Source organism: Pristiophorus japonicus, chromosome 1 (genome assembly GCF_044704955.1).
Source record: "Pristiophorus japonicus isolate sPriJap1 chromosome 1, sPriJap1.hap1, whole genome shotgun sequence".
NCBI classification, from domain to species: Eukaryota; Metazoa; Chordata; class Chondrichthyes; family Pristiophoridae; genus Pristiophorus; species Pristiophorus japonicus.
The window spans coordinates 406,381,643-406,406,813 of record NC_091977.1 but is presented as its reverse complement, the minus strand read 5'-3'; the positions used below and the strand labels follow the sequence as shown (position 1 = coordinate 406,406,813).

The 25,171-nt window shown below is 44.4% G+C and overlaps 1 protein-coding gene across 1 annotated transcript in view; it reads right to left on the bottom strand.

The window, feature by feature from the left end:
* unm_hu7910 (un-named hu7910) overlaps positions 1-25,171 on the bottom strand; it is a 397,894-nt gene that overhangs the window by 140,950 nt on the left and 231,773 nt on the right. The window contains 1 exon segment of the mRNA XM_070891910.1: positions 2,062-2,070. Within this exon segment, the coding sequence (XP_070748011.1) occupies positions 2,062-2,070 (9 nt within the window).

The following is a 25,171-nucleotide window of genomic DNA, read 5'->3' as shown; positions in this document are numbered from 1 at the left end:
TAGGAAGGGGATTACCCTTTTCAGAGACGGTACCCCAGATGCACGAGGAGCAGTTACTGAACAGTCAGAAATGAAAGCAGTGGGAGAAACTTGCTCAGAATCATTTAAAGTTTCTGCAGGAATGGGCTGTCTCAGAACTGATGAGCTGTTCAGTGAAAAGTTCAAACGGGATGAGGTCCTACAAGACGAATTTAGGGAGCAAGGAGCTAAATTAAAAAGTAGGACCTCAAAAGTAGTAATCTCAGGATTGCTACCAGTGCCACGTGCTAGTCAGAGTAGGAATCGCAGGATAGCTCAGATGAATACGTGGCTTGAGGAGTGGTGCACAAGGGAGGGATTCAAATTCCTGGGACACTGGAACCGGTTCTGGGGAGGTGGGACCAGTACAAACCGGGCGGTCTGCACCTGGACAGGACCGGAACCAATGTCCAAGAGGGAGTGTTTGCTAGTGCTGTTGGGGAGGAGTTAAACTAATATGGCAGCAGGATGGGAACCTATGCAGGGAGACAGAGAGAAGTAGAATTGGGGCAAAAGCAAAAGATAGAAAGAAGAAAAGTAAAAGTGGAGGGCAGAGAAACCTAAGACAAAAAGCAAAAAGGGCCACATTACACCAAAATTCTAAAGGGGCAAAGTGTGTTAAAAAGACAAGCCTGAAGGTTCTGTACCTCAATGCAAGGAGTATTCGGAATAAGGTGGACGAATTAACTGCGCAGATAGCAGTTAACGGGTATGATGTAATTGGCATCACGGAGACATGGCTCCAGGGTGACCAAGGCTGGGAACTCAACATCCAGGGGTATTCAACATTTAGGAAGGATAGACAGAAAGGAAAAGGAGGCGGGGTGGCATTGCTGGTTAAAGAGGAAATTAATGCAATAGTAAGAAAGGACATTTGCTTGGATGATATGGAATCGGTATGGGTGGAGCTACGGAATACCAAGGGGCAGAAAATGCTAGTGGGAGTTGTGTACAGACCACCAAACAGTAGTAATAAGGTTGGGGACAGCATCAAACAAGAAATTAGGGATGCATGCAATAAAGGTACAGCAATTATCATGGGTGACTTTAATCTACATATTGATTGGGCTAACCAAACTGGTAGCAATGCGGTGGAGGAGGATTTCCTAGTGTGTATTTGGGATGGTTTTCTAGACCAATATGTCGAGGAACCAACTAGGGAGCTAGCCATCCTAGACTGGGTGCTGTGTAATGAGAATGGACTAATTAGCAATCTTGTTGTGCAAGGTTCCTTGGGGAAGAGTGACCATAACATGGTAGAATTCTTTAAGATGGAGTGATACAGTTAATTCAGAAACTAGGGTCCTGAACTTAAGGAAAGGTAACTTTGATGGTTTGAGGTGTGAATTGGCTAGAATAGACCAGCAAATGATACTTAAAAGGTTGACGGTGGATAGGCAATGGCAAACATTTAAAGATCACATGGATGAACTTCAGCAATTGTACATCCCTATCTGGAGTAAAAATAAAATGGGGAAGGTGGCTTAACCATGGCTAACAAGGGAAATTAAGGATAGTGTTAACTCCAAGGAAGAGGCATATAAATTGGCCAGAAAAAGCAACAAACCTGAGGACTGGGAGAAATTTAGAATTCAGCAGAGGAGGACAAAGGGTTTAATTAAGAGGGGGAAAATAGAGTACGAGAAGAAGCTTGCCGGGAACATAAAAACTGACTGCAAAAGCTTCTATAGATATGTGAAGAGAAAAAGATTAGTGAAGACAAACGTAGGTCTCTTGCAGTCAGATTCAGGTGAATTTATAATGGGGAACAAAGAAACAGCAGACCAATTGAACAAATACTTTGGTTCTGTCTTCACGAAGGAAGACACAAATAACCTTCTGGAAGTACTAGGGGACCGAGTGTCTAGTGAGAAGGAGGAACTGAAGGATATCCTTATTAGGTGGGAAATTGTGTTCGGGAAATTGATGGGATTGAAGGCCGATAAATCCCCGGGGCCTCATAGTGTGCATCCTAGAGTACTTAAGGAAGTGGCCCAAGAAATAATGGATGCATTGGTGATCATTTTCCAACAGTCTATCGACTCTGGATCAGTTCCTATGGACTGGAGGGTAGCTAATGTAACACCACTTTTTAAAAAGGTAGGGAGAGAGAAAGCGGGGAATTATAGACCGGTTGGCCTGACATCAGTGGTGGAGAAAATGTTGGAATCAATTATTAAGGATGAAATAGCAGCGCATTTGGAAAGCAGTGACAGGATCGGTCCAAGTCAGCATGGATTTATGAAGGGGAAATCATGCTTGACAAATCTTCTGCAATTTTTTGAGGATGTAACTAGTAGAGTGGACAAGGGAGAACCAGTGCATGTGGTGTATTTGGACTATGAAAAGGCTTTTGACAAAGTCCTACACAATAGATTGATGTGCAAAATCAAAGCACATGGTATGGGGGTAATATACTGATGTGGATAGAGAACTGGTTGGCAGAGAGGAAGCAGAGAGTCAGGATAAATGGGTCCTTTTCAAAATGGCAGGCAGTGACTGGTGGAGTGCCGCAGGGCTCAATGCTGGGACCCCAGCTCTTAACAACATACATCAATGATTTGGATGAAGGAATTGAGTGTAATATCTCCAAGTTTGCAGATGACACTAAACTGGGTGGCGGTGTGAGCTGTGAGGGGGACGCTAGGAGGCTGCAGGGTGACTTGCACAGGCTAGGTGAGTGGGCAAATGCATGGCAGGATGCAGTACAATGTGGATAAATGTGAGGTTATCCACTTTGGGGGCAAAAACGCGAAGACAGAATATTATCTGAATGGCAGCAGATTGGGAAAAGGGGGGGTGCAACAAGACCTAGGTGTCATGGTTCATCAGTCATTGAAAGTTGGCATGCAGGTACAGCAGGCGGTGAAGGCGGCAAATGGCATTTTGGCCTTCATAGCTAGGGGATTTGAGTATAGAAGCAGGGAGGTCTTACTGCAGTTGTACAGGGCCTTGGTGAGGCCTCACCTGGAATATTGTGTTCAGTTTTGGTCTCTTAATCTGAGGAAGGACGTTCTTGCTATTGAGGGAGTGCAGCGAAGGTTCACCAGACTGATTCCAGGAATGGCAGGACTGACATATGAGGAGAGACTGGATCAACTGGGCCTTTATATATTGGAGTTTAGAAGGATGAGAGGGGATCTCATAGAAACATAAGATTCTAACGGGACGGGACAGGTTAGAAGCGGGTAGAATGTTCCCGATGTTGGGGAAGTCCAGAACCAGGGAACACAGTCTTAGGAAAAGGGGTCGGCCATTTAGGACTGAGATGAGGAGAAACTTCTTCACTTGAGAGAGTTGCTAACCTGTGGAATTCCCTGCCGCAGAGAGTTGTTGATGCCAGTTCATTGGATATATTCAAGAGGGAGTTAGATATGGCCCTTACTGCTCAAGGGATCAAGGGGTATAGAGAGAAAGCAGAAAGGGGTACTGAGGGCATGATCAGCCATGATCTTATCGAATGGTGGTGCAGGCTCGAAGAGCCGAATGGCCTACTCCTGCACCTATTTTCTATGTTTTTATGTTATAAACATGATCTTAAAGGATGCGAAATAGAAGTTGAAGCATTGCAAATGTCGAGAGGAAATTACAGCAGTTCCGAAGTGAACTGAAACTCTCGACTGACTATTCAGCATTTCCGACATCCTTTACTCTACGTTGTTACACTTCTTCCACAAAGCAAAGGAAATGGTTGAAAAATGTGCAGAGGGGAACAGACTTGGTCGAAGACACTGATTGCGAGTTTACATTTCTGAATGTAAAAAGCATGGAATTCAGTAGAAAACATCAAAAATTGAAAGTTGACAAGTAAAAATGGATAAGGTGATCACAGACCAACGGACTTTAAAATGGCATCCTGAGAATCTGAGTCTGCAGCAACCCTACTTTGGCCCTAATCGTGCTACTATTTGGAAGAAGGAAATGCGGAAATGGAATACAAGATTTCAACAGCTACAGAGTTTGAATCAAGTAATTGTTGTGGCCATTAACCATCGCACTGCGGAAATCGAGAACGTTCGCACAACTTTGGATCAGATTGGACATGTAAGCTGGTGTGAGTCATTGTTCGGATGGGGCCGGACAGCAACAGGCGTGATGAACACAATGATACACCCTGTCCTCATGCTGGTGCTGTTTCAGTTGATTGTGCTGGTCATTTTGATTTATTACGGATGGTGTGCTCAAAAACAAGGCCTACAATTGGAGAATGCTGTTGAACGAGCTCAAATGTTACCCAGATAAGGCCTGCAGAGAGGCTAAGAGAAGAAGTGGGGGAATGTGGCAGCACAAGCCCGCATTTCTGAAATGCTTTGCTTTGGCCGCGTATCGAAAGTGTTAAAAGTTGGGAGAGTCAAGATTGGATTAAAACAGGCTGCTAGACGATTTGGAGCCATTTAGCCATTGAAATGAGTAGCTGGTCATTTATTTGTATGCCAAAGTATTTGAGTGCACCTTTGTTACTGTACGAATAATAATCTGATGACATCGTCTGTATGTTAAGTATGATCTGGTTTGTGGATAGTAGTTCAGAAAGCAGTTAGTCGTGATTTCAGGACAATGCCATTTTGATTCTACATCGTCTGCATGTTAATTGTATAAATGTACTATGCAAAGTTCAAAAGTTTTTTGGTACAAAGATGAAAGTTTGACACACACACATTCGACATTAGACACTGGAATCTCAGAAGGTGTATATGTCACAAGCAGCCATGGAAATTGGAAGATATGCCTTTGTGAAGTGTCTCAGTAACTTTCATACTTGGTTTGTATAGTATGAATGTCTAAATAAAAGACCTGATCTTGCCTTTACTACAACTGAGTGTGTATGTAATTATTTACAGCAACGAAGTGAAAAGAGCAAGAAAGTTGTACAACACTCACCAACCTACCTATCGCAGATACATCTGTCTAGAACAGCAGTGGTAGCAGTAACCACCGCACAGCCTCTAGGTAGACAAAAAGGTCCCTCTTCACAGAGGACACCCTCCATCATTTTGTGTGGCACTACCACCATGCCAAATGGGATAGATCAGAACAAATCCAGCAGCTCAAAACTCGGCATCCATGAGACATTGGGAGGCATCAATAGCAGCAATCTGTAATCTCATGTCCTGGCATATCCCTCACTTTACCATTACCATCAAGTTAGGGGACCAACCCTGGTTCAATGAGGAGTGCAACGGAGCATGCCAGGAGCAGCACCAGGCATATCTAAAAATGAGATGCCAACCTAGGGAAGCTGAAACACAGGACTATATGCATGCTAAAAAGCAGAAGCAGCATGCTATAGACAGGGCTAAGCAATCTCACAATCAACGGATCAGATTAAAGCTCCGTAGTCCTGCCACAGCCAGTCGTGAATGATGGTGCACCATTAGCAACTAATGGGAGGAGGAGGCTCTATGAATATCCCCATCCTCAATGATGGCGGAGTCCAGCACGTGAGTGCAAAAGACAAGGCTGAAGAGTTTACAACCATCTTCAGCCAGAAGTGCCGAGTGGATGATCCATATCGGCCTCCTACTGAAGTCCCCACCATCACAGAAGCCAGTCTTCAGCCAATTCTATTCACTCCACGTGATATCAAGAAACTGGAGACAGCAAAGTCTATGGGCCCAGATGACATCCCGGCTGTTGTGCTGAATACTTGTGCTCCAGAACTAGCAGTGCCTCTAGCCAAGCTGTTCCAGTACAGCTATAACACTGGCATCTATCCGGCAATTTGAAAAATTGCTCAGGTATGTCCTGTCCACAAAATGCAGGACAAACCCAATCTGGCCAATTACCACCCCTTCAGTCTTCTCTCAATCAGCAGCAAAATGATGGAAGGTGTCGTCAAGAGTGCTATCAAGCAACATTTACTCACCAATAACCTGCTCACTGATGTTCAGTTGGGTTTTGCCAGGACCACTCGGCTCCAGACCTCATTACAGCCTTGGTTCAAACACGGACAAATGAGCTCAATTCCAGAGGTGAGGTGAGGTGGAGAGGCCTTTGACATCAAGGCAGCATTTGACCGAGTGTGGCACCAAGGAGCCCTAGTAAAATTGAAGTCTATGGGAATCAGGGGAAAAGCTCTCCACTGGAGTCATACCAAGCACAAAGGACGGTGGTTGTTGGAGGTCAATCATCTCATCTCCAGGACATCATTGCAGGAGTTCCTCGGGGAAGTGTCCGAAGCCCGAACATCTTCAGCTGCTTTATCAATGACCGTCCTTCCATCATGCAGTCGAGGATGTTCGCTGATGATTGCGATGTGTTCAGTTCCATTTGCAACTACTCAGATAATGAAGCAGTTCATGCCCGCATGCAGCAAGACCTTGACGACATTCAGGCTTGCGCTGATAAGTGGCAAGTAACATTCGCGCAACACAAGTCCCAGGCAATGACTATCTCCATCAAATGCGAGTCTAACTACCTTCCCTTGACATTCAACGGCATTACCATCGCTGAATCCCCCACCATCAACATCTCGGCGGTCACCATTGACCAGAAACATAATTGGACCAGCCACATAAATATTGTGGCAACAAGAGCAGGTCAGAGGCTGGGTATTCTGCGTTGAATGTCTTGCCTCCTGACTCCCCAAAGCCTTTCCCCACAATCTACAAGACACGTCAGGAGTGTGGTGAAATACTCTCCACTTGCCTGGATGAGTGCAACTCCAACAACACTCAAGAAGCTTGACACCATCCAGGACAAAGCAGCCCAGTTGATTGGCAGCCCATCCATCACCTTAAACATTCACTGTTTCCACCACTGGCACACTGTGGCTGCAGTGTGCACCATCTACAAGATTCCCTGCAGCAAGGCTTCTTCTCCTAAACCTGCGATCTCTACAACCTAGAAGGACAAGGGCAGCAGGCACATGGGAACACCATCACCTGCAAGTCCCTCTCCATGTTACACACCATCCTGACTTGGAAATATATCGCCGTTCCTTCATTGTTGTTGGGTCAAGATCCTGAAACTCCCTCCCCAACAGCACTATGGGAGCACCTTCACCACATGGACTACAGCTATTGAAGGCGGCGGCTCACCACCAACTTCTCAAGGGCAATTAGGGATGGGCAATCAAGGTTAGCCTTGCCAGCGACACCCACAACCCAGGAACGAATAAAAACAACATCCCCGTCATTTATATCAAAATGAGAAATGCCCCAATACTGACACTGGAGGGTCACCATTGTATACTTCCCTTCTGTCTGAAAAACAACCGTTCACCGCTATTTTCCAAAGAAACAATTAAGGCTGAAATGAAAAAAAGAACTTGCATGTATGTAACAACCTTTCAGTACTTCAGGACATTTCAAAGAGCTTTTACAGCCAATGAAATAGCTCTGATGCATAGTCACTGTTGTAATATTGGGATCATGGCAGCCAACGTGCACACAGCATGGTCCCACAAACTGGTACCATGGTACAGGAGGCTATCCAAATGGGCGGAGTGAAAGAAATGGTATTGTAGTAGCAGACAGTATAGTCAGGGGAATAAATACTGTTCTCTGCAGCCGCAACCCGAGTCCTGAAAACTGTATTGTCGACTCAGTGCCAAGGATAAGGATATTTCCTCACGGTTGGAGATGAATCTGGAGTAGAGAGGATCCAGTTGGCGTGGTCCACGTAGGAACCAACAACATAGGTGGAAGTAGCAATAAGGTTCTGCTGAGAGAGTTTGAGGATCTAGGGTTCAAATTAAAACACAGAATCTCAAAGGTAAAAAAGGAGGGAGAGAGAAAACAGGGAATTATAGACCGGTCAGCCTGACATGGGTAATGGGTAAAATGATGGAATCAATTATTAAGGATGTCATAGCAGCGCATTTGGAAAATGGTGACATGATAGGTCCAAGTCAGCATGGATTTGTGAAAGGGAAATCATGCTTGACAAATCTTCTGCAATTTTTTGAGGATGTTTCCAGTAGAGTGGACAAGGGAGAACCAGTTGATGTGGCGTATTTGAACTTTCAGAAGGCTTTCGACAAGGTACCACACAAGAGATTAATGTGCAAAGTTAAAGCACATGGCATTGGGGGTAGTGTGCTGACGTGGATTGAGAACTGGTTGTCAGACAGGAAGCAAAGAGTAGGAGTAAACGGGTACTTTTCAGAATAGCAGGCAGTGACTAGTGGGGTACCGCAAGGTTCTGTGCTGGGGCCCCAGCTGTTTACATTGTATATTAATGATTTAGACGAGGGGATTAAATGTAGTATCTCCAAATTTGCGGATGACACAAAGTTGGGTGGCAGTGTGAGCTGCGAGGAGGATGCTATGAGGCTGCAGAGTGACTTGAATAGGTTAGGTGAGTGGGAAAATGCATGGCAGATGAAGTATAATGTGGATAAATGTGAGGTTATCAACTTTGGTGGTAAAAACAGAGAGACAGACTATTATCTGAATGGTGACAGATTAGGAAAAGGGGAGGTGCAACGAGACCTGGGTGTCATAGTACATCAGTCATTGAAGGTTGGCATGCAGGTACAGCAGGAGGTTAAGAAAGCAAATGGCATGTTGGCCTTCATAGCGAGGGGATGTGAGTACAGGGACAGGGAGGTGTTACTACAGTTGTACAAGGCCTTGGTGAGGCCACACCTGGAGTATTGTGTGCAGTTTTGGTCTCCTAACTTGAGGAAGGACATTCTTGCTATTGAGGGAGTGCAGCGAAGGTTCACCAGACATATTCCCGGGATGGCGGGACTGACATATCAAGAAAGATTGGATCAACTGGGCTTGTATTCACTGGAGTTCAGAAGAATGAGAGGGGATCTCATAGAAACGTTTAAAATTCTGACGGGTTTAGACAGGGTAGATGCAGGAAGAATGTTCTCAATGTTGGGGAAGTCCAGAACCAGGGGTCACAGCCTAAGGATAAGGGGTAAGCCATTTACGACCGAGATGAGGAGGAACTTCTTCACCCAGAGAGTGGTGAACCTGTGGAATTCTCTACCACAGGAAGTTGTTGAGGCCAATTCACTAAATATATTCAAAAAGGAGTTAGATGTAGTCCTTACTGCTAGGGGGAATCAAGGGGTATGGCGAGAAAGCAGGAATGGGGTACTGAAGTTGCATGTTCAGCCATGAACTCATTGAATGGTGGGGCAGGCTCGAAGGGCCGAATGGCTACTCCTGCACCTATTTTCTATGTTTCTGTGCAATAATCTCTGGATTGTTAACTGAGCCACACACAAATTGGCATAGGGACAATCAGATCAGAGAGTTAAATGCCTGGTTCAAAGAGGAATAGTGTGGGAGGAAGAGGTTTCAATTCAGGGGGCACTTGCACGATTTCTGGGGAAAGAGGGAGTTGTTCCGTTGGGAGGTACTCCACTGGATGGGACCAATGTCCTGGGCAATCGAATAACTTGGGCTGTAGACAGGGCTTTAACCCAAAAATAAGGCGGGTGGGGGGGGGGGAGGGGGGGAATTTAGAAATCGAAAGAGAAAAGTCAAAGCAATGGAGCAGTGTAGCAATTTGGGTAAAGATAAGCTGAGTGTGATAGGAAGGGACGGAGAGTTAATAAGGTGAAAGCAGGGAATAATGGTAAAAAGTTAAAATTAAAGGCTCATGAAGCATTCATGACGAGAGATAGATGAATTAGTGACACAAGTAAAGATAAATGACATTGATCTAATATCCATTAGAGATGTGGTTGCAATGTGACCAAGATTGGCAACTAAATATTCCAGGATACCTGACGTTTAGAAAAAACAGGCTGAATAACAAGGACAGTAGCGAGAAAGCTTTTTGACTACGAAAATCAGGTAGTAGAATCAGTATGGGTGGAGATAAGAAATAACAAGGGGCATAAAGCATGGAGTAGTTTATAGTCCCCCTAACAGTATCTATACTGCTGGACAGAGTAAGAATCAAAAAATAATTGTGGAGGACTTTAATCCTCATATAGACTGGGCAAATCAAATTGGCAAAGGTAGTTTGTAATATACATTCGATTGAGAAATATAAACACCACGGGAAAGGTGATCCATCCATGGCTAACTAAAGAAGTTAAGGATAGCATTAGATTAAGAGAGGCGGCTTATAATGTTGCAAAGAACAATCGTAAGCCTGAAGATTCGGAGAGCATTAGAAACCAGCAAAGGATGAACAAAAAATTGATAAAAAGGGAGAAAATAGAATACGAGAGTAAACTAACAAGAAGCATAACAGACTGTAGGAGCTTCTACAAGTAAGTAAAAAGGAAGAACATAACATAAGAAGGAGCAGGAGTAGGCCATTTGGCCCCTCGAGCCTGCTCCGCCACTTAATATCATGGCTGATCTAATCTTGGGCTCAGCTCCACTTCCCTGCTCGCTCCTCATAACCCTTCGCTCCCCTATTGTTCAAAAATCTATCTCACCTTAAATATATTCAATGACCCAGCCTCCACAGCTCTCTGGGGCAGAGAATTCCACCGATTTACGATCCTCAGAGAAAAGATTCCTCCTCATCTTCATTCTAAATGGGCGACCGCTTATTCTTAAACTATGCCCCCTAGTTCTAGATTCCCCAGGAGTGGAAAAATCCTCTCTGCATCTACCCTGTCGAGCCCCCTCAGTATCTTATGTTTCAATAAGATCACCTCTCATTCTTCTGAACTCCAATGAGTATAGGCCCAACCTGCTCGACCTTTCTGCATAAGTCAACCCCTTCATCTCAGGAATCAACCTAGTGAACCTTCTCTGAACAGCCTCCAAAGCAAGTATATTCCTCCTTAAATAAGATGAAAACTGTACGCAGTATTTTAAGTGTGGCCTCACCAATACCCTGTACAGTTGAGCAGGACTTCCCTACTTTTATATTCCATTCTCCTTGCAATAAAGGCCAACATTCCATTTGCCTTCCTGATTACTTGTTGTACCTGCATACTAACTTTTTGTGTTTCATGCACAAGGATCCCTAGGTCCCTCTGTACTGCAGCATTTTGTAATCTCTATCCATTTAAATAATAATTTGCTTATTTATTTTTCCTTCCAAAGTGGATAATCTCACACTTTCCCACATTATACTCCATCTGCAAAATGTTTGCCCACTCACTTAGCCTGTCTATATCCCTTTGCAGATTCTTTCTTTCCTCCTCACAACTTGCTTTCACACCCATTTTTGTATCAGCAGCAAATTTGGCTACATTACACTCAGTCCCTAACATAGATTGTAAATTGTTGAGGCCCCAGCACCAACCCATGTGGCACCCCACTAGTCACCGTTTACCAACCAGAAAAAGACCCATTTATCCTGACTCTCTGTTTTCTGTTAGTTAGCCAATCCTCTATCCATGCTAATATATTACCCACAACCCCGTGAGCTCTTATCTTGCGCAGTAACCTTTTATGTGGCACCTTATCGAATGCCTTCTGGAAATCCAAATACACCACATCCACTGGTTCCCCCTTATCCACCCTGCTCGTTACATCCTCAAAGAACTCCAGCAAATTTGTCAAACATGATTTTCCTTTCATAAAATCATGCTGGCACTGCTTGCTTTTTAATTTTTTCTGCCAAAGTGGATTCCCTACACTTTCCCACTGTATGATGATTTTGCAAATGTCCTGCTATTGCTTCCTTAATAATGGACTCCAGCATTTGCCAACTACAGATGCTAGGCTAACTGGTCTATAGTTTGCTGCTTTCTGTCTCCTTCCATTTTTTAAATAGGGGCATTACATTTGCAGTTTTCCAATCCACTGGGACCTCTCAACTCGAGAATTTTGTAGATTGCAACCAATGCATCCATTATCTCTGCAGCCACTTCTTTTAAGACCCTAGGATGCAGGCCATCAGGTCCAGGGGACTTGTCCACCTTTAGTTACATTATTTTACAGAATACTTTTTCTCTAGTGATTGTTTTAAGTTCCCCCTCCCAATAGCCCCATGGTAATTATTATTATTGGAATGTTTTTAGTGTCTTCTACCGTGAAGACCAATACAAAATATTTGTTCAAAGTCTCTGCCATTATTAATTCCCTAGTCTCATCCTCTAAGGGACTGATGTTTACTTTCGCTACTCTCTTCCTTTTTACAGACCTGTAGAAGCTCTTGTCTGTTTTCATATTTCTTGCTAGTTTACTCTCAATCTATCTTCTCTCTTATTTTTTTTAGTTGTTCTTTGCTGGTTTCTAAACATTTCCCAATCCTCTGGCTTGCCACTAATCTTCACAACATTGTATGCCTTGGTTTTCAATTTGATACCAACCTTTCCTTCCTTAGTTAGCCACGGATGGTTCTCTCTTCTCTTAAAATATTTCCTTCTCACTGGAATATATTTTTGTTGAGAGACATGAAATATCTCCTTGAATGTCTGCCACTGTTCATCAACCGTCTTACACTTGAATCTATTTTCCCAGTCCACTTTAATCAACTCTGCTTTCATACATTTGTATTCGCCTTTATTTGAGCTTAGGACCCTGGTGTGAGACTCAATTTTCTCACCCTCCAACTGAATTTGAAATTCAACCATGCTATGATCACTCTTTCCTGGAGGATCCTTTACTATGAGACCATTTATTAATCCGGTCTCATTACACAGTACCAGATCTAACATAGCCTGCTCTCTGGTTGGTTCCACAATGTACTGTTCAAGGAAACCATCCCGAATAGCAGCAAAGCAAGCATTGGTCCCTTAGAGGCTAAGACAGGAGAAAGGTACCGGAGAAACTAGTGGGACTAAATGCCAACAAATCCACATGACCTAATGGCCTACATCCTAGGGTTCTAAAATTGGTGGCTGGTGATGGTGTGATCTTCAAAAATCCATAGATTCTGGAACAGTCCCAACAGATTGGAAGGTAGCAAATGTAACCCCTATTCAAGAAAGGAGGGAGATAGAAAACAGGGAACTACAGGCCAGTTAGCCTGGCATCAGTTAAAGAAAGACTTGGATTTATATAGCGCCTTTCACGACCACCGGATGTCTCAAAGCACGTGCAGCCAATTAAACACTTTTGGACCATAGCCAATTTGCGCACAAGCAAGCTCCCACAAACAGCAATTTGATAATGACCAGATAATCTGTTTTTTTTCATGTTGACTGAGGGATAAATATTGGCCAGGACACCAGGGATAATCCCCTGCTCTTCTTCAAAATAGTGCCATGGGATCTTTTATGTCCAATTGAGAGCGCAGACGGGGCCTCAGTTTAACGTCTCATCCGAAAGACAGCACATCTGACAATGCAGTACTTCTGGATTGTCAGCCTAGATTTTTTTTGTGCCCAGGTCCCTGGAGTAGGACTTAAACCCACAACCTTCTAGCGCTTTGTTGTCGGGAAGATGCTGGAATCCATTATTAAGAAAGTGGTAACAGGGCATTTAGAGAATGATTAGGCAGAGTCAACATGGTTTTATGAAAGGGAAATCATGTTTAATAAATTCATTAGAGCTTTTTTGAGGACGTAACTACCAGGGTAGAAAAAGGGAAACCAGTGAATGCAGTATATTTGGATTTCCAAAAACCATTCAATAAGATGCTACATAAAAGTTAAGGACTCATGGGGTTGGGGTAATATATTAGCATGAATAGAGGATTGGGTAATTGGACAGAAAACAGAGAGTAGGGTTAAACGAGTCATTTTCAGGATGGCAGGCTGTAACTAGTGGAGTGCCGCAAGGATCAGTGCTTGGGCCTCAGCTATTTATAATCTGTTTCCTTGCAACACCAAAAGCTCTGATTAGTCCCCTTGGATAACAAGTCCTGATTGGTCCCCTTGGAGGACAAGACACACCCAGCAGTTTCTCTGGAATGTGTAATTAGATCCTTCAAACGTAACCAGTTATTTTGCAAAGTGTAATGAGCCATTCTGACTGTCTTCTCCAGACAGAAGAGAGCTCACTTGCAACAGACGGGGCTCAGTCTCACGGGTTAAGAACTTCTCCCACCGCAAACAAGTTCCTGGCCGCCTCTCCCCTGCCCAGTGCCTGACCTTCCCTCCCACTCAGCCAAAATTCCCGACATCCCCGGCCACATTTCTGACCATCTTCGGCCCCCTCCCCACCAAGTTCCTGACCTTCTCCCCACAACAAGTTCCTGACATTCCTGCCACCCCCCCGTGCCATATGGGTCTCGGATTGTTAACAAATTTATTGGGTATGAAGTGAATAATGACAGTGTCGTGACTTCCAGATTTCAAACAGTCCAATAATGCCACTTGCCACACACACTTTGAGAAATCAGCCAGGTCTCGGGTGAGGAGAGGGAGAACGTGGTGCAAGTGCAAAGGGGGTGGGGGTGAGGTTGGAAGAACATGATCCATCTTACCATCTGGATCACATTCTTGCTCTCATCCTTCCCTCCCTTGGACCTGGATCACGTTCTTCCCCCCATCCCCACTGTGCTCGCTGTACTCGTCCGCAGCCCTGCCTCAAGACTTGACTATTCCAACGCACTCCTGGCTGGCCTCCCACATTTTACCCTACGTAAACTAGTGATGATCCAAAACTCGGCTGCCCATGTCCTAACTCGCACCAAGTCCCACTCACCCATCACTCTTGTGCTTGTTGACCGACATTGGCTTCTGGTTAAGCAACACCTCGATTTCAAAATTCTCATTCTTATTTTCAAATCTCTCCATTGCCTGGTCTCACCCCATCTCTAATCACCTCCAGCCCCCCCCCCCACCGTCCCGAGATGCCTGCACGCCTGTAATTCTGCCCTCTTGAGCATCTCTGATTCTAATCGCTCGACCATTGATGGCTATTGTAATAAAGAACTCCCCCTGGTGGACTACTGTGGTAATGTAATAGCTGGTGTAAATACAATAAAAGGGTCATGTAAGTCACATGATGACGTTCCTGTAGAGCTGTTCTTGTAGTCTGTGTGTTTGTGATGTCGTAAGGAAAATATCACAGCTGTGCCTTCTGTTGCCTATGTCCCAAGTTCTGGAACTCCCTGCCTAAACCTCTCCGTTCTTTCCTCCTTCAAGACGCTCCTTAAAACACATCTCTGTGACCAGTCACCTGCGCTAATGTCTACTTGTGCAGCTCGGTGTCAAATGTTTAGCTCATAATACTCCTGTGAAGCGCCCTGGGACCTTTCAATATGTTAAAGGTGCTATATAAATACAAGTAGGGCATGAACCTTTGACCTTCTGATTCAGAGGTTAGAGTGGTACCACTGAGCCTAGGCTGAGAACCTTGTTCTCCTGATGGACATGAACACTGACCTTGTTTTTAGTGAATTGTGGACTGAATTTGAGATATGATTACAAGCTCCCTGATGGAGTAAAAGTTGGGGGAGGCACAGGAAGCCAGAAAAGTTCAGATTGTAAAAATAAAAAGAAAGAAAATGAATGGAAATAAAAAACAGTGCAGCACTGAACCATACAGACCAGGAAGTCTAACACAACAGCTGTCATTTACATACCATCGTTAACATAGAAAAACATCCTGAGGTGTTTTACAAAGGTGTAAGGTAGAGAAAAAAAATTATCCAAGAAAGATGTATTAGGAAGGGTGATCAAAACTTGGGTCAAAGAGGTGGATTTTAAAGAGGGTCATGAAGTCCCCTGGACCTGATGCCTTACATCCTAGGGTCTTGAGAGAAGTGGCTGCAGAGATCGTGGATGCATTGGTTGTAATCTACCAAAATTCCCTAGGTTCTGAGGCGGTCCTAGCAGATTGGAAAACCGCAAAAGTAACACCCCTATTTAAAAAAGGAGGCAGACAAAAAGCAGGAAACTATAGACTAGTTAGCCTACCGCCTGTCGTTGGGAAAATGCTGGAGTCCATTATTAAGGAAGCAGTAGCGGGACATTTGGAAAAGCATGATTTTATGAAAGGGAGTTCTTTGAGGATGTAATGAGCAGGGTGGATAAGGGGGAACCAGTGGATGTGGTGTATTTGAATTTCCAGAAGGCATTCGATAAGGTGCCACATACAAGGTTACTGCACAACTAACAGAAAACAGAGAGTCGGGATAAATGGGTCATGTTCCGGTTGGCAAACAGTGACCAATGGGGTGCCGCAGGGATCGGTGCTGGGTCCTCAACTATTTACAATCTATATTAATGACTTGGATGAAGGGACCAAGTGTAATGTAGCCAAGTTTGCTGATGATACAAAGATGAGTGGGAAAGCAAATTGTGAGGACATAAAAAACCTGCAAAAGGACATTGGCAGATCGAGTATAATGTTGGTAAGTGAGAGGTTATGCACTTTGGCAGAAGAAATGGAACAGTAAGTTATTATTTAAAAGGAGAAAAATTGCAAAGTGCTGCAGTTCAGCGGGATCTGGGGGTCCTGGTGTATGAAACACAAAAGTTAGTATGTGTGGATATCTGAACGGAATATATGGAATTAAGGACAGTAAAGTAAACTGGATATATGAAAATGTATAAGCCATGGAAGAATAGCTGGGAGAATGTCAGATTGCAAATAGTGCAACATCAGCATAGCTAACAGTCTGTCTCAAGGTTTCAAGTCACTAATCCTGCCAATAATATATAATTGTAACATGAAATACATCTGCAGAATTGCAAGGTCTCAGTAAATAGTCACACCATTAGATTGAAACATTTAGAGGCAATACTTGAGCTTTCAAGAAGAACATCTCATATAGATTGACTAATGAGTGGCTGAGTTAGACTGTCAATCCATTTGTATTTTGTTATCTGATTTCAAAACTGTATAACTGTTAACGCTTTACGATGTAACTTCACCTATCCGTAGGGAGTGTGTACGCTCTATCCAGAGAGTATATCTTCTGTCTGATAGGTCTTACTGGCCGGTAATAAAGACTGCTTTGTTCAAAGCTCAAGAGGTATTCGACTCAGTAATTTTACTGAACCAGATTGAAGTAAAAGAATCCAGGAATTAACATATGCAGGTACAGCAAGTGAAGAGGAAGGCCAATGAAATCTTGGCCTTTATTGCAAAGGGAATGAAGTATAAAAGCAGGGAAGTCTTGCTACAGTTATACAGGGTATTAGTGAGGTCACACCTAGAATACTGTGTACAGTAGGTTGGGCCTCTACTCATTGGAATTCAGAAGAATGAGAGGTGATCTTATCGAAATGTATAAGATGATGAGGGGGCTTGACAAGGTGGATGTAGAGAGGATGTTTCCACTGATAGGGGAGACTAGAACTAGGGGGTATAGTCTCAGAATAAGGGGCCGCCCATTTAAAACTGAGGAGGAGGAGAAATTTCTTCTCTCAGAGGGTTGTAAATCTGTGGAATTCGCTGCCTCAGAGAGCTGTGGAAGCTGGGTCATTGAACAAATTTAAGACAGAAATAGACAGTTTCTTAAACAATAAGGGAATAAGGGGTTATGGGAAGCAGGTAGGGAAGTGGACCGGAGTCCATGATCAGATCAACCATGATCTTATTGAATGCCGGAGTAGGCTCGAGGGACCGTATGGCCTACTCCTGTTCCAATTTCTTATGTTCTTATGTAATCTGACTATCAAGGAGAACTCTTGTTTGTATAGATAACATTTTACAGATTACAGAAACTTTGCAGCAATCTGCAGTTGATACGAGGAGTGTGGTCTCCTTTCCAAGATGTTGGTGATCAAAGATTTTCCGGTCAATCTCCAGGAAAAGTTCTTAAAAGTTCACAGCATTGCTCTTTGGAGAGCCTCAAAGAAATCCAACAATGGTTCCTACAATAAGTTATCTCGCCACATTTGCAGATAGAACCTACTACCTAGATAAATTAGTTAATATTTTCATTCCTGAGATTACTGATTGTGCTAGGATGTGCTGTACTCACTCAGCCTGCTTTCTGAGATTTCACTCGCATTTTGTTGCTCAAACATTCGATCCTTCTAACTATGTAGCTTTCTAGACTGTATTTCTGTGTGCATTTCCTGTCTGCCATATTTAATCAGTCAAAATTATTCCAAATTTCTCATAGCTGATATGAATCATATTCATAGGAACAGGAATAGGCCAGTCAGCTCCTAGAGCCTGTTCCACCATTCAATTAGGCCATGGCTGATCTGTATCATAGCTCCAGCTACCCAATTTGGTTCTTTAACCTTTAATACCCTTGTCTAACAAAAATCTATCAATTGTAGTTGTAAAATTTTCCAATTGATCTAGCCTCAACAGCTTTTTGGGGGGAGAGTGTTCCAGATTTCAACTAACCTTTGTATGAAGAAGCGCTTCCTGGCCATCCCTGAACAGCCTAGCTGTAATTTTAAGGTCATATCCCCTTGTTCTAGAATCGTAGAATGGTTACAGCACAGAAGGCGGCCATTCGGCCTGTCGAGCCCGTGTCGGCTCCGTTAGTCCCACTCCCTTACCAGACAAAATAGTATCTACCCTATCAACTCTTTTAATCATCTTAAACACCTCAATTATATCAACCCCTAATCTTCTATATTCAAAGGAATACACAAAGAAAGTCAATGCAACTTGCCCTCATCAGTTAATCCTTTTCGCCCGGTATGATTCTAGTGAATCTGCACTGCACCCCCTCCAAAGCTAATGGGAGATGCACTAATACGTATATACACACACACATATATATATATATATATATACACACACACACACACACACGTTTATATATATATTATATATATATATAAACATTGCATCCAATGCTTGTTTTGTTAATTGTGTCGTACTGAGATGTGGTAGTACTGGGGAAGTCGGGATTTGGGAATGGGGTTCATGGGTTGTGGGAGTATTGCAAAACTCTTGGAGGGAATTAAGTACTAAGACCTAGGCTGCCCATACAAAAGCAAAACACTGCGGATGCTGGAAATTTGAATAAACAGAAAATGCTGGAAATACTCAGCTGTTCAGGCAGCATCTGTGGAGAAAGAAAGTTAACATTTCATCGATGACCTTTCATGAGAACTGGAAAAAGTTAGAGATGCAACAGATTTTAAGCAAAGGCAGGAAAAGGGGGAGGAGAGGAAAGAACAAAAGGGAAGGTCCGTGATAGGGTGGAAGGCAGGAGGTATTAAATAACAAAAGGTATGATAGTACAAAGTACCAGGAAATGATAACGGGACAATACAGAAATAAAAGATGAGTCTAGAAGAGGTGTAAATGGGAATGGCAGGAATCATCAACTGCGCTGCCTTGTGAAAAAATAGGGGCAGAGGTTACGGTCTGAAATTGTTGAACTCTATGTCGAGTCCAGAAGGCTGTAAAGTGCCTAATCGAAAGATGAGGTGCTGTTCCTCAAGCTTACGTTGAGCTTTGTTGGAACATTGCAAAAAGCCGAGGACAGAGACGTCAGGGTGGGAGTTGAGTGGAAAATTAGTGACAGGAAGTTCGGGGTCACACTTACAAAGGTGATCCGCAAAGCAGTCACCCAATCTGCGTTTGGTCTCCCCAATGTAGAGGAGACCGCATCGTGAGCCGCGAATACAGTATACAAAATTGGAAGAAGTACAAGTAAATCGCTGTTTCACTTGGAAGGATTGTTTGGGACCCTGGACAGTGGGAAGGGAGGAGGTAAAAGAGCAGGTGTTGCATCTCCTGCGCTTGCATGGGAAGGGGAATGGGTGTTGGAGGTGATTGAAGAGTGGACCAGGGTGTCACAGAGGGAGCAGTCTCTTCAGAATGTTGAAGGGGGAGGGGAGGGGAGGATGTGTTTGGTGGTGGGATCGTGCTGGAGGTGGCGGAAATGGCAGGGGATGATCCGTTGAAAGTAGAGCCTGGTGGGGTGAAAGGTGAGGACAAGGGGACTCTATTGTGGTTCTGGGAGGGAGGGGAAGGGGTGAGTGCAGAAGTGCACGAAATAGTACGGACACGGTCAAGGGCCATATCAACCACGGTAGAGGGGAATCCTTGGTTGAAGAAAAATTCTTGGTTGAAGAAAAATTCCACCATAACAGATCTTAAACTCTACTCCTCTCCCCACCCCCCCCCCCCCACCCATCCAAACAGATCCTCCCCTCTACTCCCAGCTGCTGCTCCCCCCTCTTGCTACTATGTCTGCAAGTGATTTAATGTCACCACACATCGTGGCAGGAATTTTCATGAAATCAGGATTCAATGCAGGAGCCAACTGTCGCCAGTGACACTGGGGGGGGGGGGGGGAGATGGGATGTGAGAACCAGGAGTGGTAGATCATGTTTACAGGCAGAATAGCCCAACCTCACAGGCTAAATCCAAACTGTGGGACATAGTTTGCACATTTTAGTGGGAGAAGAATATTGAATAGCAAGAGGTAGAAAAAAAATTGTTACAGAACTTACTCAGAAATAGCTGGTCCTAAAATAAATTAAGTTCTTATATACAATGATTACACTTATAGTACACACTGCCATGATGGTGATGACAGGATTTGCAGCACAAATCCTGCACATCATGAGTCACTTGGACACATGAATCATTTACCAGATGATGAGCACAATCCCTCTGGATGGCTGATTCAGATTAATTTCTCTCCAGTAATTAAACAGACTTACACTGGAGTTACTTCTTAAATCACAGTGGTGTCGTACCACATCTGCATGTGCAGTAACTTTCATTTATTTTGACATGAAAATTAACCAACTCTGAAAATCAAAGCTTTATGCAAATAAAAGCTTAATTTGGTGACACACTAAATTAGTTTGGGCTCGTATCAAGGGTGTTTAATTAACAGCTAAAATTATACGTGCTTAACCCCTTCAGTACTGGACTTTGGACAAGGGAGAACCAGTGGATGTGGTGTATTTGGACTTTCAAAAGGCTTTTGACAAGGTCCCGCACAAGAGATTGATGTGCAAAATCAAAGCACATGCTATTGGTGGTAATGTACTGACGTGGATAGAGAACTGGTTGGCAGACAGGAAGCAGAGAGTCGGGATAAATGGGTCCTTTTCAGAATGGCAGGCAGTGGCTAGTGGGGTACCGCAGGGCTCAGTGCTGGGACCCCAGCTATTTACAATATACAGTAATGATTTGGATGAGGGAATTGAGTGTAATATCTCCAAGTTTTCAGATGACAATAAGCTAGGTGGCAGTGTGAGCTGACAGGAGGACGCTAAAAGGCTGCAGGGTGATTTGGACAGGTTAGGTGAGTGGGCAAACGCATGGCAGATGCAGTATAATGTGGATAAATGTGAGGTTATCCACTTTGGTGGCAAAAACACGAAGGCAGAATATTGTCTGAATGGCGGCAGATTAGGAAAAGGGGAGGTGCAGCGAGACCTGGGTGTCATGATACATTAGTCAATGAAAGTTGGCATGCAGGTACAATAGGCGGTGAAGAAGGCAAATAGTATGTTTGCCTTCATAGCTAGGGGATTTGAGTATAGGAGTAGGGAGGTCTTACTGCAGTTGTACAGGGCCTTAGTGAGGCCTCATCTGGAATATTGAGTTCAGCTTTGGTCTCCTAATCTGAGGAAGGATGTTCTTGCTATTGAGGGAGTGCAGCGAAGGTTCACCAGACTGATTCCCGGGATGGATGGACTGACATATGAGGAGAGACTGGATCTGTATTCACTGGAGTTTAGAAGGATGAGAGGGGATCTCATAGAAACATATAAAATTCTGATGGGACTGGACAGGTTAGATGCAGGAAGAATGTTCCTGATGTTGGGGAAGTCCAGAACCAGGGGACATAGTCTAAAGATAAGGGGTAAGCCATTTAGGACTGAAATGAGGAGAAACTTCTTCACTCAGAGAGTTGTTAACCTGTGGAATTCCCTACCGCAAAGAGTTGTAGACGCCAGAGTTGTAGACGCCAGTTCATTGGATATATTCAAGAGGGAGTTGGATGTGGCCCTTATGGCTAACTGGATCAAGGGGTATAGAGAGGAAGCAGGAAGGGGGTACTGAGGTGAATGATCAGCCATGATCTTATTGAATGGTGGTGCAGGCTCGAAGGGCCGAATGGCCTACTCCTGCACCTATTTTCTATGTTTCTATGTGGCCATTTAAAAAAAGGGGACAAGTGCGACTGCAGCAACTACAGAGGAATCTCCCTGTTGTCGGCCACTGGGACAGTCATTGCTAGAATCCTCCGAAACCGTCTTCTCCCTGTCGCTGAGGAGCTCCTCCCGAATCACAGTGCGAATTCCGTCCGCTATGGATACAATGGACATGATCTTCTCAGCACCAACCCGTACATGGCCTTCTTTGACCTCACAAACGCCTTTGACACTGTTAACCGCGAGGGACTATGGAGCATCGTCCTCAGTTTCGGCTGCCCCAAACCTTTTTTCACCATCTTCCACCTGCTCCACAACGACATGCAAGCCGTGATCCTGACCAACGGATCCACCACAGACGCAATCCATGTCCGGATCAGGGTCAAGCAGGGCTGCGTCATCGTGGCCAACCCTCTTCTCAATCTTCCTCGCTGCAATGCTCCATCTCACGCTCAACAAGCTCCCCGCTGGAATGGAACTAAACTATAGAACCAGCGGGAACCTGTTTAGCCTTCATCGTCTCCAGGCTAGATCCAAGACCGTCCCATCCTCTGCCGTCGAACTACAGTACAAGGACACTTGCGTCTGCGCTCGTTCAGAAGCTGAACTCCAAGCCATCAACATCTTCACCAAGGCGTACGAAAGCATGGGCCTTACACTAAACATCCGTAAGATAAAGGTCCTCCACCAACCTGACCCTGCTACACAGCATTGGCTCCTGGTTATCAAAATCCACGGCATGGCTTTGGACAACGTGGACCACTTTCCATACCTCGGGGGCCTACTACCAGCAAGGGCAGACATCGACGATGAGATCCAACACCACCTCCAGTGCAGCCTTCGGTCGCCTGAGGAAGAGAGTGTTTGAGGATCAGGCCCTCAAATCTGGCACCAAGCTTATGGTCGACAGGGCTGTAGTGATACCTGCCCTCTTGTGTTGTTCAGAGACATGGACCATATACAGGAGACACCTCACATTGCGGAGAAATACCAACGATGTCTTCGCAAGATCCTGCAAATCCCCTGGGAGAATAGATGCATCGACGTCAGTGTTCTCGATCAGGCCAACATCCCCAGCATTGAAGCACTGACAACACTCGATGAGCTCTGTTGGGCAGGCCACATTGTCCACATGCCTGACACACGACTCCCAAAGCAAGCGCTCCACTCGGAACTCCTACACGGCAAGCGAGCCAAAGGTGGGAAGAGGAAATGTTACAAGGACACCCTCAAGCCTCCCTGATAAAGTGCAACATCCCCACTGACACCTGGGAGTCCCTGGCCAAAGACGCTCTAAGTGGAGGAAGAGCATCGAGGAGGGCGCTGAGCACCTCGAGTCTCGTGGCCGAGAGCATGCAGAAAACAAGCGCAGGCAGCGGAAGATACGTGCGGCAAACCTGTCCCACCCACCCTTTCATTCAATGACTGTCTGTCCCACCTGTGACAGAGACTGTAATTCCCGTATTGGACTGTATAGTCACCTGAGAACTCACTTTGAGTGGAACCAAGTCTTCATGTAGTGCAAATGAGACAACAAATTTATGGACAGTTATGTACATTGTGTTCACATTCATCAGATCATGGATTGATACTGTACATATTGACGTCACATTATACACATTTGTGCTACCATTTATGTAAATATGGTCTGATAACTCGGGCTGTAAATCTGCGGTTGTAGGTACAGCATGTGTGGCCAGTTTATATCGGCTGCAAACAACAGGTTATTTCAGTTTCATACAAAACTCAAAACCCCTAGCTGCAAATTAGAGTTGATGCAATATACGTGTCTGTACATGCACAGTGGTTTCCTAATTTGAGAAAGCCAGAGGGCCCATTCTGCCTGGCAAGTATAACATATGAATAGAAACATTAGTGATTAACAGATTAGATAGCAATCTCCTGCTGAAACCTAACAGAGTTAAGAGTTGGAAGCAATTGCAGAAAATTGGAGACATGCCACCTACAGGGAACTACCCCAAAAAGGGAGGAATCTCTTTAAAATGAATATGGTGCTATGATAAATGAGTGCTTCCAAATCAGATATGAGCATTGATAGCACAAGTGTACGTCCCTTCCATTGAAACAGCTGAGCTTTTGTCAATGCATGTTGCAATTTCAGCTCGGTCTCAAATTTTAAAATTCGACTTAACAATTGAAGATAAATTAAGGCTATTGGTAAATTGTAGCTACTGATCTCTAACCAATATCTGTGCCGCATACTGCCAGCTGCACATCCATGCTGACTGCAAAAAGATCGGCCACAAAATAGTATTGCTCTCCAAGCCACAAACTTTTACACGTTAGAAGACCATCCTCTTGGAACATTAAAAACACTCCAAACTGTGGGCTCAATTTTCCCCAATGCTGTTTTTTTGGCGTATTTCAAGAGTTTCAGCAGTATTTTTTGGCTCCGACTACTCCAAAAATATAATTTGCAAGTTTGCCCGTTCTAATTTTTGAAATTGGTGCTGCGCAGCCTGTCCTTTAGCTTCAGGGTGGGGCAGGGGGGTTGGAGCCTAATGTTTGCGCTGAAAAAATGATGCGTTCCCTTCTGTGCATGCGCAAAAATAAATGCCGTTTTTTACGTGACTGCTATGGGTGCGCATGCGCAGTACACTTCCCGGTCTGCATTCGGCCATTTTTAAAGAGCCAGTTGCGTGAGAGCTTTAATTCTCAGTGGAAAAAAAATCGGAGCTGCCATATGCAATATGGCTCAAGGACCAAGAATTTCTCACAGGATGAAGTGGAGGCACTAGTTACTGTAATTGGGGCCAGATGGCATGAGCTGGACACTAGCAGAGGTCACATAAATGTTTCACCAAAGGAAATGAAGAAACACTGGAACCAACTTGCAGAAGATTACTGTGCAATGGTGACCACCCCGAGGTCTGGAGGCCAGTGCAAAAAGAAGTGGCAGGACCTTGGTCAAGTAGTTGGTGTAATATTTCCATTTATTCATTGGAATTGCAATTGTAAATGTGAACATGTGTATGTCTCACCCAGCAAAAAGACACCCTCTCTAAAAAGTTATATTTTCATCTTTGCAGAGGAGTGTGGCACACAATAAAAGGGAAAGAACTTGAACAGGAGGAGGCCCGGCAAATCGACACCCACTGACACCCTTGCATGACAGGGTCGCTGCTTTGATGGATCCTGCCTGGAGAAAAGCAACCACCACTGCACAAGCTGGGTCCACACTCGAGGGAGAGGGCAAGTCCTGCAAATTTCACATTCTGGCTTTGCTAAAAGACAAGGACTGTGCGGGCTAGCCATGCTTCGGTTCATTGAAACATAGAAAATAGGTGCAGGAGTAGGCCATTCGGCCGTTCGAGCCTG